The sequence below is a fragment of the Cucurbita moschata genome, unplaced genomic scaffold (genome assembly GCF_002738365.1).
Source record: "Cucurbita moschata cultivar Rifu unplaced genomic scaffold, Cmos_1.0 Cmo_Scf00030, whole genome shotgun sequence".
Lineage (NCBI taxonomy): Eukaryota > Viridiplantae > Streptophyta > Magnoliopsida > Cucurbitales > Cucurbitaceae > Cucurbita > Cucurbita moschata.
Window position 1 is genome coordinate 196,448 of NW_019268546.1, and position 12,811 is coordinate 209,258.

At 36.6% G+C, this 12,811-nt stretch overlaps 2 protein-coding genes across 4 annotated transcripts in view; one reads left to right on the plus strand and one right to left on the minus strand.

Annotated features, from left to right (window-relative positions):
- LOC111464341 (protein transport protein Sec24-like At4g32640) overlaps nucleotides 1-7,923 on the plus strand; it is a 16,806-nt gene extending 8,883 nt beyond the window's left edge. For 2 of the 3 annotated variants that reach the window (XM_023108507.1, XM_023108508.1), the window contains exons 12-25: nucleotides 473-527; nucleotides 1,890-1,966; nucleotides 2,518-2,589; nucleotides 2,690-2,773; nucleotides 3,246-3,365; nucleotides 3,469-3,537; nucleotides 3,814-3,891; nucleotides 4,247-4,385; nucleotides 4,639-4,803; nucleotides 5,175-5,317; nucleotides 5,402-5,578; nucleotides 6,209-6,297; nucleotides 7,167-7,198; nucleotides 7,469-7,923. In XM_023108507.1, coding sequence (XP_022964275.1) covers nucleotides 473-527; nucleotides 1,890-1,966; nucleotides 2,518-2,589; nucleotides 2,690-2,773; nucleotides 3,246-3,365; nucleotides 3,469-3,537; nucleotides 3,814-3,891; nucleotides 4,247-4,385; nucleotides 4,639-4,803; nucleotides 5,175-5,317; nucleotides 5,402-5,578; nucleotides 6,209-6,297; nucleotides 7,167-7,198; nucleotides 7,469-7,581 — 1,413 coding nt within the window. In that variant the 3' untranslated portion in view covers nucleotides 7,582-7,923. The remainder of the gene's footprint in view (nucleotides 1-472; nucleotides 528-1,889; nucleotides 1,967-2,517; nucleotides 2,590-2,689; nucleotides 2,774-3,245; nucleotides 3,366-3,468; nucleotides 3,538-3,813; nucleotides 3,892-4,246; nucleotides 4,386-4,638; nucleotides 4,804-5,174; nucleotides 5,318-5,401; nucleotides 5,579-6,208; nucleotides 6,298-7,166; nucleotides 7,199-7,468) is intronic. The other variant, XM_023108509.1, reaches the window with a different exon arrangement.
- Nucleotides 7,924-8,153: 230 nt separating this feature from the next.
- LOC111464468 (chaperonin CPN60-2, mitochondrial) lies at nucleotides 8,154-12,705 on the minus strand. The gene is made up of 18 exons (XM_023108678.1): nucleotides 12,498-12,705; nucleotides 12,256-12,280; nucleotides 11,988-12,119; nucleotides 11,686-11,845; nucleotides 11,305-11,480; nucleotides 11,104-11,199; nucleotides 10,595-10,699; nucleotides 10,409-10,495; nucleotides 10,231-10,320; nucleotides 10,059-10,139; nucleotides 9,900-9,968; nucleotides 9,695-9,772; nucleotides 9,495-9,590; nucleotides 9,271-9,370; nucleotides 9,089-9,192; nucleotides 8,870-8,975; nucleotides 8,688-8,766; nucleotides 8,154-8,604 (listed from the first exon to the last, which is right to left on the minus strand). Exons 1-18 carry the CDS (start codon nucleotides 12,533-12,535, stop codon nucleotides 8,499-8,501), a joined length of 1,728 nt encoding a protein of 575 aa, XP_022964446.1. The 5' UTR covers nucleotides 12,536-12,705; the 3' UTR covers nucleotides 8,154-8,498.
- Between the last annotated feature and the right edge of the window lie 106 nt (nucleotides 12,706-12,811).

A 12,811-nucleotide genomic window follows, 5' to 3' on the forward strand; every position in this document is an offset into this window, starting at 1 on the left:
AAAAAAAAAAAAAAAAAAAAAAAAAACCCTAAACCACCTATACAAAAGCCTTACAGTTAGACCTTCCACTTGTTAGTAATAAATGAATATTCTGTTTGAAAAAGAACAAATATAAACAAGAAAGCTTTAGAATCTCAATGATGAAACAATTCCATAAAAGGAAAGACAGTTTTGTGTTTATTTAATTGCTATTTTAACAGATTATTTGATGAGTTGATGTGTGTGCTGATCACTCAACTTCTCAATATTCAGTTCTGTTAAAAATATTGGCTCAGGTTCACCCATCATATAGACTAGACTGATACTCCAGTCTGTTTACTAGTCAAAAGCTAGAGTTTGTTTCTACTTCTTGTAATGCTTTTTTCCATGCAACTCAGAATTTTGCTTTCTAGGTCTATAAATAGAACGTTTCTCACTTCTAAATAAATTTTTACTGTTTATTCTGACTACAGTTTTCTTGACCTATTTTTAGGCAGCTTTCTTGGCAATGAAAAATACTGGAGGCAAAATCTTGGTATTCCAGTCAGGCAAGTTCATAATTTATCGAGGATTTATTGCTGTTTGTCTCTTGTTTCTTGCTATTGTTTTCTTTGGCAAGAAATATGACTTGAAAATTCTTACTATTATTTGCGTGCCGGTGGCATGGACATGTTACCTTGGGTAGGAGTGTCATGAGCGAGTTGAACAATAGACACTTGAATGACATGTAAAATATGATGTTGGATCTCAACATGTTAGTATTTTTGTATTTCTATCTACATTAAATTGACACAAGGTGAAAAAGGATGCAACCATTAGATGACAATACATCATTAAATGCTTTATTAATACATTCTCAAGTTTTTGTTAGACTTCCAATCACAAAGGTTTATTCCAAGAAGGGTAAAAATGAGAATTTAATCCGAAATGGTGATCATGGTTATTATGTATGAAAGTTTGAATGGGGAGTTTGTAGGGGTATGTGCATATCTTTCCTTGAAATATATTGTGGTAGTTTGGGTAGGTTGTTCTATTCAAGTAAGTTTGTGATGTTTGAGAGAGAAGGTATAATCTCTAAACTTTTTCTCCCCTTGTAGAAAAAGAGATACCTATCAGTTCTTATTTAAAAAAAAAAAAAAAAGAACAGGAAAAAGGGTAGATAACACACTATTAAATAATATGATGAAGCAAAAACCTCTCCTATTAAAGCATTTGAGTAAAATATAAGTTGGGGAAAAGCCACTCGAACTGTAAAAGAGTTGCTTGTAACAAAATGGGGATTGGTATAGGGTAGGGCTGGTGAAAGAAAAGTGGATAGGGTGAGTGAGATGGTGAGAATGGGGTGTTGGTGTTTACCAAAGCCGGGAAGTAAAGTGGAGGGGCCTTAAGAACCGTCTTATCTATGTACACGTGCAAGGGAGAAAAACAATTGCAAAGAGGAGGTGCATGGGGATTGAATCATATGGAGGGCGAAAAAACAGGTGCATTAGATAAAATGAAGAAAAAAGCAAATGTAGTACATAAATTAGGGTATTGGAACGTGAAGAAAAATAAAGAACATGTATGTTCTACTGTTTTTTTTTTTTTTTTTCTTATTAATTTGGTCTAAATGTCCGGATTGTTTGAAGATTGTACAGGGGCATGAATTCTTATATATTTCACAAATTCTTGCACGTAATGAAAGAGGCTTCTTTTTCTCTTGCCACATGTTCACCAATTACCTATTTCATTTAGCTGAGCTGCATAATATTTCAAATGAATTAATCTATTTACAGTGTTATTATGTTCGAATCTGCCTAAAGCAGCTCTTATTTCATTACGACTGCATTTCATCTTCTTTACCACCACCTAATTGTTATGTTGAAAAGATTATTTTCGTAACCTAATTAGTTACTTTTGATAAAATACAGTCTTGCCATCAATTGGCATTGGAGCACTTTCTTCCAGGGAGGCTGAAGGAAGAACAAATATTTCTTCTGGGGACAAGGTATTTTTCTGAACTTTTGTGCTATTTTTGTTTCTTTTACGAAGATTATGTTGCCATTGTTATTGCATTTAAAATTAGGAGCATAATAATATCAGGTTGAAGGAAAGTAACCAGTTGTATAAATGTTCTATTGGGATCTGGGTTTGAGGATCCTTCACTGTTAGTTGAAATAGATAAAACTATATTCCCGGGAGGAAAACTCTCTTCTCATCCTGATTTCTTAAGCCTATAAGACTCTTCACCGAGCAAAAATTATATAAAGATGGCCCGCAACATATAGAAATTTATGATTTCTAATTATGAATTGAGGTTTTCTGCTTAGCAATGGAGCCAATTTTTGTTTTATCAATATCATCATTGCATTGTACACCATCCTTTCCAATTTCATAAAGGCTGCAACCAATGATTAACCCTACCCTACGTTATTTACCCCCACTTGTTGGCCAGTTTGCATTAGTATACTATTGTTCACTGTAAAAGTATAAAGTTCATCATTTCACGACTAATTGAAAATCGCGTGGTGTCATTTTCATGAAACTTTATTTCTTCAGGAGGCTCATAAATTACTTCAGCCAGCTGACATGACTTACAAAACAATGGCAATTGAACTGGCTGAGTATCAGGTGAAAGTGATCTTTCATGTTGTGTTGCAGTGATAAACGACAGGATTAACGGCTGACACTGGTCAGAGTTTTCTGAACTATTCTTGTCTGCATGTTCTAGGTCTGTGTTGATGTGTTTCTCACTACCCAGAATTATGTTGATATTGCTTCTATTTCTGACATTGCAAGGACTACTGGGGGGCAGGTAAGAGTATTTGATTTTTGGTAATTCTCCAGAGATACATTTGAACTTTTTTTTTTTTTGAAATATAAGTCTGTACTTTTCTGCTAATGAGGCACCTAATGTATTCTTGCGATGGTGTGGTTGTTGGTCTTTACACATCCGGCTGTTAGTCTCTTTCTTATTTTCATTTAACTATCCAACAAATGCTAAATCAGAACAGCTTCCCATTTAACAGGCTGAAATTCCTTTTAGTCTTTATATTTCTTAATGTCTTTGGCATTCTAATTATGCTACTTTTTTTAGTAATCAATTAAAGTAGTATCATATTTCTGGTTGAGATCTGTAACTTCAGTATTGAACAGACCAAAAAATGCATTTGGTTATTGATTTTTACGATCTCCCTCTTCAGCAGTATATTTAAGCTTCCTAAACCTATGCGGAATTCTCCTTTTAACCGTCTCTCTTACTTAATGTGTTATTTACTGTGTTACAGGTTTATTATTATTACCCCTTCTCGGTTCTTTCTGATCCAGCCAAGCTCTATAATGATCTTAGATGGAATATCACAAGGCCTCAAGGTTTTGAGGCTGTGATGCGTGTTAGATGCAGCCAGGTGATTATTTTTTTATGGATTTCATTTTTGTTAACGAAAAATGATTTGGTGGCTTTCATTTTCTTTCTTCTGTGAAATCAGTTATAATTTTTTCCTTTTCCAGGGAATTCAAGTACAAGAGTACCATGGGAATTTTTGCAAACGGATCCCTACAGATGTTGACTTGCCTGGGGTATAATTTATTCTCGACATTATTGCAAATTTCATTTCTTTGTTTCTTAAATGGCAGGGTCAACTTTTGATGCTCGTGTTTATTTAGTACCTGTGCCTTTTCCCTTTTCTCTTTCATTAAATTGGTTTCATTAGCATTGGCTTTTGTGTGCTCTGATTTTTGCCATGCCTTACTCTTTTATCGTTGTTGTATATTAGCATAACGCTTTTGTTTCTTTGTTGCTTGTATAATTGTGGGTTTATGGTTGTTGTCTCACCATGGTTCTTTTCGTTACAGATTGATTGTGACAAGACTATAATGGTAACTTTAAAACATGATGACAAGTTACAAGATGGCTCAGAATGTGCTTTCCAGGTAACTTCAGTCTCAATGGCTTACTTGGTATGACAAGAACAGATTGATTCTTCTTGGTCTATCTTGTTTGTTAAAATTCTTCTCATTATATGCAAAACTTTACACTCATTTAATGCATGAGTCATTCTTAGAAATTCACGGTCTGTCTGTACTTTGTGATGCCGTCCTTGGTTGGAAACATGTGCCTCCCGAGGGATAGGGTTAAACCAGACTGCAATTATAGTTCAGATGCTGGCTGTCTTTGCCACTTGATTCATATTTTTGCACCATTATTCTGCCATCAAACTGAAACAGCTTGTTAAGATTTATATCTATGACTTGTTTTACATTCGTTTATATTCTTCTTCTATTGTAGTGTGCACTACTCTACACTACAGTATTTGGTCAGCGGAGAATTCGTGTCTCCACTTTATCTCTACCTTGCACTAGTATGCTGAATAACCTCTTCCGATCAGCTGACTTGGACTCTCAGTTCGCATGTTTTCTCAAGCAAGGTATCTTCACTTTGTGGTTATATATTTTCTTTTGCAGATTACATCATAATTTTTCTTTTCAGGGGTAAGAAACAACGTTACTTAATTGTCATTATTCTAATGTTTACATTGAGAGCTGCATTCTAGTTGATTTGATTGTAGTCCGATGATGTCTAAGATATGCTATGAACATACTATTAATCTCTTAATATTTGTTTCAATTTTAATGCTGTAATTAATTAGTCTTATTATGTTCTTTATCTGATTTTTGTAGCGGCCGCTGAAGTTCCTTCATCCCCAGTATTGCAAATCCGGGAGCGTATGACAAATCTGTGTGTCAATGTTTTGCTTTCATATCGCAAGTATTGTGCAACAGTATCATCATCTGGACAGCTCATTCTTCCGGAGGCACTAAAGCTACTGCCACTCTATACCATTGGTGTGTTTTTTATATATTTCAAAACCTATCTAAATTTTCTTACCCATGTATCTGAAATTTCTTTGCTTTGAAATCCATTTCTCCCAATTAGTTCTTTAGGAGCAATATTTTTTTTTTGCGCTATGAATTCTGAACTCTGTTACGGCGAACGCTGGAAGCATCTTTATAGAGAGTTAGTAGTTTATGATCTTTGGATCACCTATGGAAATTGGAAAATATGGAATTTAAGTAAGATATTTAATGAAATTGATCCAATATAGTGAACTCAATTACATGTTAGTAATACAAGAATAAAGTATAAGCATAGTTGTGTTGATAAAGTTTGGTACATGGTTGAGGGTCAGTGATATCATTCTATTGGCTTCTTTCAGCATTAACAAAAAGTACTGGTTTGAGAACTGATGGAAGGATCGATGATCGATCTTTTTGGGTCAACCACGTTTCGTCCCTTCCAATTCCTCTGGCTGTACCTTTGGTATATCCTAGAATGTTGTCTATACATAACCTTACAGAGGTATGACTTTGTCATTTTATCTTGCTCGTTTTCTTTCTCAGTGATGCATTATTCTCAGTTGGTATTAATTCCTCTTATTGGCAGGATGGCGATTCGACTCCGGGTACTCCAATTCCTCTTTCGAGTGAGCACGTGAGTGACGAGGGAATTTATCTTCTTGAGAATGGTGAAGATTGTTTAGTATATATTGGGAACTTGGTTGATAGAGACCTGTTGCAGCAGTTATTTGGCATTTCCTCGGTTGATGAAATTCCTGCTCAGGTATCTTTACTATCTATAATTTCAATGAGCAAATGGAGTTATCAAGAGATGGAGGAAAGCCCCATTGAAACAAAATTACTTAAAACTTTTCCAAAAGGGTTTTTATTTTTTTGAACCAGTAACGAAAATTTTCATTTGAACTTCGTGTGGTGCGAAGACCTTTACAATTTTCATCTTCCCATCCTGCAAAGTAATCCATCCATCTGCGCCATTACCTAATTGAAGCTAGTTGGAAAGCCTTTAGAGCCTCTGCCCCTACCTTTCTGTTTCAAAAAAAAAAAAAAAAGAAGCGAAAGCCGAAAAAACCCTTCATCCTTTCTTTCTCTAATAATAAGGTCAGCTCCATAGCTTCAACCTATACAAGGGGCAAATCGAAAAGATTAATGTTCAAAGGGTACGAGCTCTTACACACAAGAGAGATCACGCAGAACATAAATCCATTTGATTTTAGACAAAAGAACGTAGATGAAGGAAAATAATACCATTGGGCCATTGATTCTAAAGAGAAGATGATTGAAGGAGGACAAAACTACTGTCTTGCTTTTTTTATTTATGTATCATGGTTGTGGTATTAATTGGATTCATATACTTGATGGAATCTAATTTTCACTAATACTGTTGTACGCTCAGTTTGTATTGCAGCAGTATGACAATCCTCTGTCTAAGAAGCTCAATGATTTGATGAATGAGATACGACGTCAAAGATGTTCCTACCTACGGTAAGACTCATTTTAAATTATTATTATTATTGTTTTTTTAGTAGTAGTGTTTGTATGTTGGGAAAGGGGAGTGATAAAAAATAAATTTTACCACAATGAGTATCCAACCATAATGATAGATTATGGATATGAGAGTCCTATCTCTTAAAATCTAAGGGTGAGGAACGTTACAAAGCTCTGCACCAGAGAAGACACAAAGAAGATGCAGAGAAATCTGTGACCCTCTAGCTACAGTCGACACCGATAGTTTTGTCCCTAAAGATCCAACCGTTTATTTGTTAAGCAAGTTGGCTCTGATCTTCCCTTTGCTACCTTCATGAATATGTTATACGTTTGAGACACTAGACAATGCAAGAATAGGTGACCCAAGTCCTCCAATGAGCTTTCATAGAGCAGCATTTGTAGGGATTTAGATGTGGATGAGTATATGCTGTGAGTGATAAAGGCAGTCGGTTGTTAAACAACCCGAGTTGTGAATGACGTTCAACAACCCAATTGTTAAATCTGCCTCTAAAGAGTTGCCGCAACTTGCATTCTGTTGGAATGAATTCTTACCCATAGAGAGCCGAGTTGTGAATGACTGTTAAATCTGCCTCTAAACAACCCGAGTTGTGAATGACGTTCATAAAAGTTGTATTGGACACTCAGCAAGGATGCCAGGTCCAGTGTTCCAAAAAATGAAAAGGCCATGGGGGATTCGTTCCATAGAGAGCCGGCTCGGGTTGGAAATGAAAATACCAAGGGGGATTCGTTCCTCTCTCCGAAATACGATACTATCTCCTCTACATATTAAGTTATATAGATGCTTGAATTTCCTTTTTCATCTACTTCTTTTGGTTGTGTATTAATTTCCCCCCTCTTTTTTGCAGCTTGAGGTTGTGCAAGAAAGGAGACCAGTCAGGTCAGTTTTATACCAATTCTTATCTAGTTGTTAGAAGATTACAAAGAAGTAGTACCCAATTTTGTATTTTTTGTCTTCCATTACCTGAAGAAATGACACCCAAAAAGATCATTTTCCATTTTCAAACTCGACAGTAACCGAGTATTTATTATTCTTTTCAACTGCAATTTTGTCAAACTCAACAATAACCGAGTATCGAAGCGTTACTTTTAGTTTTGCTTCATTCTGTATTGTGAGCTGATTGTATTCTTCTGGCTTTCTCTTCTTCAGGGATGCTATTCTTTTCGAATATGATTGAAGATAAAAGTTCCCATGGCCCTTCCTACATCGAGTTTCTTGTTCATGTTCACCGACAAATTCAGATAAAAATGTCTTCTTCATAATCTTACACTTCAGAGGAACTTCTTACCAAGAAACTAGAGTCGCGTGAGAAAATGGAAACGAAATTCCCGGTACGAACGACATTGATCGACAGTCCCATTCATCTTCGAGTAGTTAGATGAGTGAATTTTGATGGGTAATTGTTGCTAAATTATTAAGTTTAATGGAAGATTTTGGTAGTGAACACAATCAACACAGTTTCTTGTTAAATTTATTGTTGTTTTCGCAACATTCTTTTTCCCTTTTCGACTCGAAACATCCTCTTATCTCTCAACAGTCAACATGCTGCCTGGACGACAGAAATTGTCAAAGAACATATAAAATGTGTGATAGATTAATGACTACTTTTTCGTAATTTAATGTAGAAGACCATATTTACTCGTAATGGGAGTAAATGCACTGCAAGACTATACTTTCATCGCCTTCCAGCATCTCTACGATAATTCAAACCGCAGCTCCATGAGTCTGCTAAGAACCAATCGATTCCTAAGCCATTCGTTCTCCCCTCTCAATTGACTCATTAAATCCAAATCACCCAGAAAACAAAAGACATTCAAAAGAAGTAACCCAAGAATTCACCAACTAAAGTCCCAAAATTTATTGATGAAGACGCATAAACTTGACAGATAAAATGGAGTTGCAAGGCTATGGCCCTTATGCAGGTCACGAGGGAAAAATATATATATTTCTTGATGAAAACAATGAAAAAGACTACAGTTCCGCAACATGGAATGACAACTCTCCCTAGTCTCTATGCCTACCCTCCTGAACATGAAAGGAAGCTTTCCTTGACCAAATTAAGTCAAGACTATTATGAAACAAACAAGAATACGTCTTCTAAGGTTTGTGAAATGTCACGCTCTGGGAAGCAAGCACGGGTAAAGTTGATTTGATTCATCAAAATACTGTCTTGATGCTATTAGTAATCCATTCCTCCCATGCCGCCACCCATTGCTGGAACTTCCTTTTCATCCTTGGGGAGTTCGACTACGATGGCTTCCGTAGTTGTCATCAAAGAGGAAACGCTATATTCGAAAAGATAAAAACTTAGTCTCGAAGAATAGATTAGTCATAGAACATTAATGAAAGCATCGTTCCTTCGGCTTACCTAGCGGCATCAACTAGTGCAGTTCTAATTACTTTAAGAGGATCAATGATGCCAGCTTTGATCATATCCACATATTCACCTGGTCGTGCATGTCAAATTCATATTTGAATTAGCCAGAAATGGAATACATTGTCACTATTTCTCTCTTCCTTTCTCTGGCAGGAAATATATGTAGAACTAACCTTTTGCAGCATCGTAACCAAGATCAGGGTTGTCCTGCTCCAACAGCTTCCCAACCACGACAGCCCCCTCAACTCCCGCATTCGATGCGATTGTGTGTACGGGTGTCTGAATAGAATATTATATACAGGAGTGAGAGCAGCTTCTTACAAACATACGTAACTAAATATCAGCGTTAACATCGGTGAGTAAACAATCATGTTTGAGAATGAGATTATGACCTTTAGAGCATTCTGAATAATTTGGACACCAATTTTCTGATCGAAGTTAGCAGTTGAAAGTTTATCTAGTTCTTTCGATGCATACAAAAGAGCAACACCACCACCTGTGGATGCAGTCATTCAGTCAGTGTCCTTCAGATGCAATATGTAAAATTATAATTAGCACACGGAAAATAACTTACCTGGTACAATTCCTTCTTCAACAGCTGCTTTTGTGGCATTCAAGGCATCAGTGACTCTATCCTTCTTCTCACCTACTTCTGCCTCACTTGCTCCTCCAATCTGCATAAGTATTTGTAGAACGATTGGCCTTTAAGTTGGGAAATATTTGTTTTACACATGAGGCTTCGAGCCATCTCTCCGGTCAGTACAAAACAAATTCAAAGTCAAAGAGGAAGGGGCAGACCTTCAATACAGCTACACCACCAGAGAGCTTCGCTAATCTTTCCTGCAACTTCTCCTTGTCATAATCAGAAGTGCTCAGTTCAATAGCTGACCTTATCTGTAAATTGCAAAAGACCAAGAACACGATAGTGATTACCTTTTATAATACAATGAAAGTTAATCACTTATACCATATAGTGTTTCTAAATGCTACAAACCTACCTGTTCACATCTTTCCTCGATAGACTTCTTGTCACCAGCGCCATCTAGAATTACTGTATCGTCCTTTGAAATTGTGATCTGTAATACCAACCTAAATTAATAGAGAATTCCAACTGGCAGCAGAAAACTTAGGGAGGTGTAGACAAGGAAAATTATGCTATATCATGACATGTATACCATCATAGAACTATTTGATATATCATACCTTCTTGCAAGAGCCAAGCATATCCAGATCAACTTTTTCAAGATTCATTCCAAGCTCTTCAGTAATGAGCTGCCAAAAAGAACATGCATGCGACTCTCAGAAATCATAGAAAAGAATATTATACAAAAGGAATGATGCAGTTACAAATAAAAGACTTACCTGACCACCCGTGAGAACTGCAAGGTCGTGCAGTCCAGCCTTCCTATTTTCACCAAAACCTGGTGCTTTAATGGCACAGACCTGCAGAAACAGTAAGCAATTAGGCAAGGAACAAAACAAATTAAGTTACTTCATTCCATAATTTCAATTGTTGAAAGAATGAGGGTCAAACCTTAATTCCAGCACGGAGCTTATTCAAGATAAGAGTGGCTAGTGCATCACTTTCGACATCTTCAGAAACGATAAGAAGGGGCCTTTGCCTCTGAAAAAATTAAAGAAAAATACAATACTTATCGTCTATTTGCAATTAAAAGCAAATAAGAACTGTCAGCCATCAAAAGGTGTCCTACCTTCAGAGCCAACTCTAAAACTTTCACCACAGAATTAATGCTTGAGATTTTCTTTTCATGGATTAGAATAAGAGGATCATCCAATTCCTGCCATGTTAACCAATGCAGTAAACGAAGTCAGGATACATTGATGATCAGGCTCATAATTAGAGTATTGGGGGAAAGATATTAAAAAAAATTGCATACACATTTCTGGTTCTTTTGGTTAGTAATGAAGTAAGGAGAAATGTATCCCCTATCTAACTTCATCCCTTCAACAACTTCCAACTCATTAAACAATGTCTTCCCATCCTGCAGAAAATTGAAGAGACTCGAAGTAAGCACCAAAGGAAAGGGATCGTGACAAAAAAAAATTACAAAATAATGCCACATGTAGACTAAACAAAAGGCAGTGATACTAATTGAAAGGGTTTAAAGAATTGATTATAAATTTCTTTGTTTTCACTATATCTTGCTTTGATTTGTATGCAAATCCATAGTTAAAACTATAACTAGTTCATAAAGTTCTATCGACTTCCTAGATGATAAAGAACTATTATTTCTGAGATGAGTGTGGGAAAGGGTCTAGAATCAAATTCTATCAAGCACCAAAAGGTTATTTCAGCCATTAAATTGACCACAAGTACAGGTGAACGAAAAGGGCGGGCACTACCCATTAACATACTGAGATCATATAAATATATAGGTAAATTTACCGAGATGGTGATCACGCCCTCCTTGCCAACTTTCTCCATGGCCTTGGCAATCAACTCACCAATTTCTCTTTCTCCGTTGGCAGATATTGTTCCGACCTATGAAAATACAATCAAATTGCACGAATGATCCTTCAATATAAAGTCATGTCAAGGCCATCAAGGAATAAGTCCAAGTGATCCTAATGGAAAGTAAGAACAAACCTGGGCTATCTCTTCTGATGTGCTTATCATTCGTGCTCTGCTCTTCAAGTTTGTTACAACAGAATCGACTGCCATGGAGATACCACGTCTTAGATCCATGGCATTCATTCCAGCAGCAACGGACTTGCAGCCCTCCGTAAATATTGCTCTTGTAAGAATAGTAGCACAGGTGGTCCCTGCAAGCCCCAAAAGTCCTCAATTTCACTTTAATTTAGTGTATATGGCAGTGGCAATACAATTGTGCACTTTAGAGGTCAAGTTGATTTCCTTTCAATCATTAAATATTCAAGGAGATGATGGAAAACCAACCATTAAGTACTGAATACATGGTAAACGACAGCATAGTCACTCTTTTAGTGGTAATCTATAACAGAGGCTTACCATCACCAGCTACATCATTTGTTGCATTAGCAACCTGCTTCACAAGACTGGCACCAACATTTTTAACCTTATCTTTAAACTCGATACTCTTCGCAACAGTCACACCATCTTTTGTAACTTTGGGAGCCCCATAACTCTGTTCAATCACCACATTGCGCCCCTGCAACAGCAACATGACAGAACCTACATCAATCAACCGAAGGCAAGGCACTATAGCACAGAGATTAAAAGAGTGATGAGAGTGGATTGCATCAATGGAAATCTGCCTGTACTCTTCATGAAGCATAGGATAATAACAGTACCTTAGGACCCATTGTGACTTTAACGGCATCAGCAAGATCCTCAACACCCTTAAGCATAAGTCCTCGAGCCTCCACCCCAAATTTAACGTCTTTAGCGGCATAGTTTCTGCTCCAGCTCGACCTACTAGCAATCTAGAAGACCAAACACATGAAACACAAAAACACAAGAGTGATTAAGGGAATATTAGACACTAAATGATCTCCATTCATGGAAATTATCAACAAAGATAAAAACATCAAAAGTATTAGAAACAGAACAAAAACTCACCTGATTGGCACCCTTCCTAGCAAGGCTGAAAAAAACGAAACAAACCAATCAAATGAACATTTTTTGTTTGTCAAACTACATCAATGACCCTTTTTAAAAGACCCACTATCTCAGTGACCAAAAAGAACACTAACCCAAATCTGCCACTCTTTCATATGAGAATATATTACAAACCACACGAACAAATGATATGAATAGAAATTGAATCCCAAGCTTGGCAACTAAAAGGACATGAAACATACCGAGCTTTGGAAGCGAGGCCTGAAGCGAAGCGGTGCATTGTAGACGTCCGCTGAGACCCAGAAAAGGATATGGGAACAAAGAGAGGAAGATCAAGGGAGCGTAAAGAAGAGAACGGCGATGAATTGCAGCGATCGAATGGGTGGCCTAATAATGGGGAGAGAAGAAGGCTCTAGAAACGAACTTAAACCACTGCACCTTCTAGGGTTTAGGGTTTAGTCGTAAATGGAAATTGGAAACACCACCAGCCTAACTTTTTTTTTTTTTTTTTTTTTTTTTTTTTTTTTTTTTTTTTTTTTTTTTTTTTTTTTTTTTT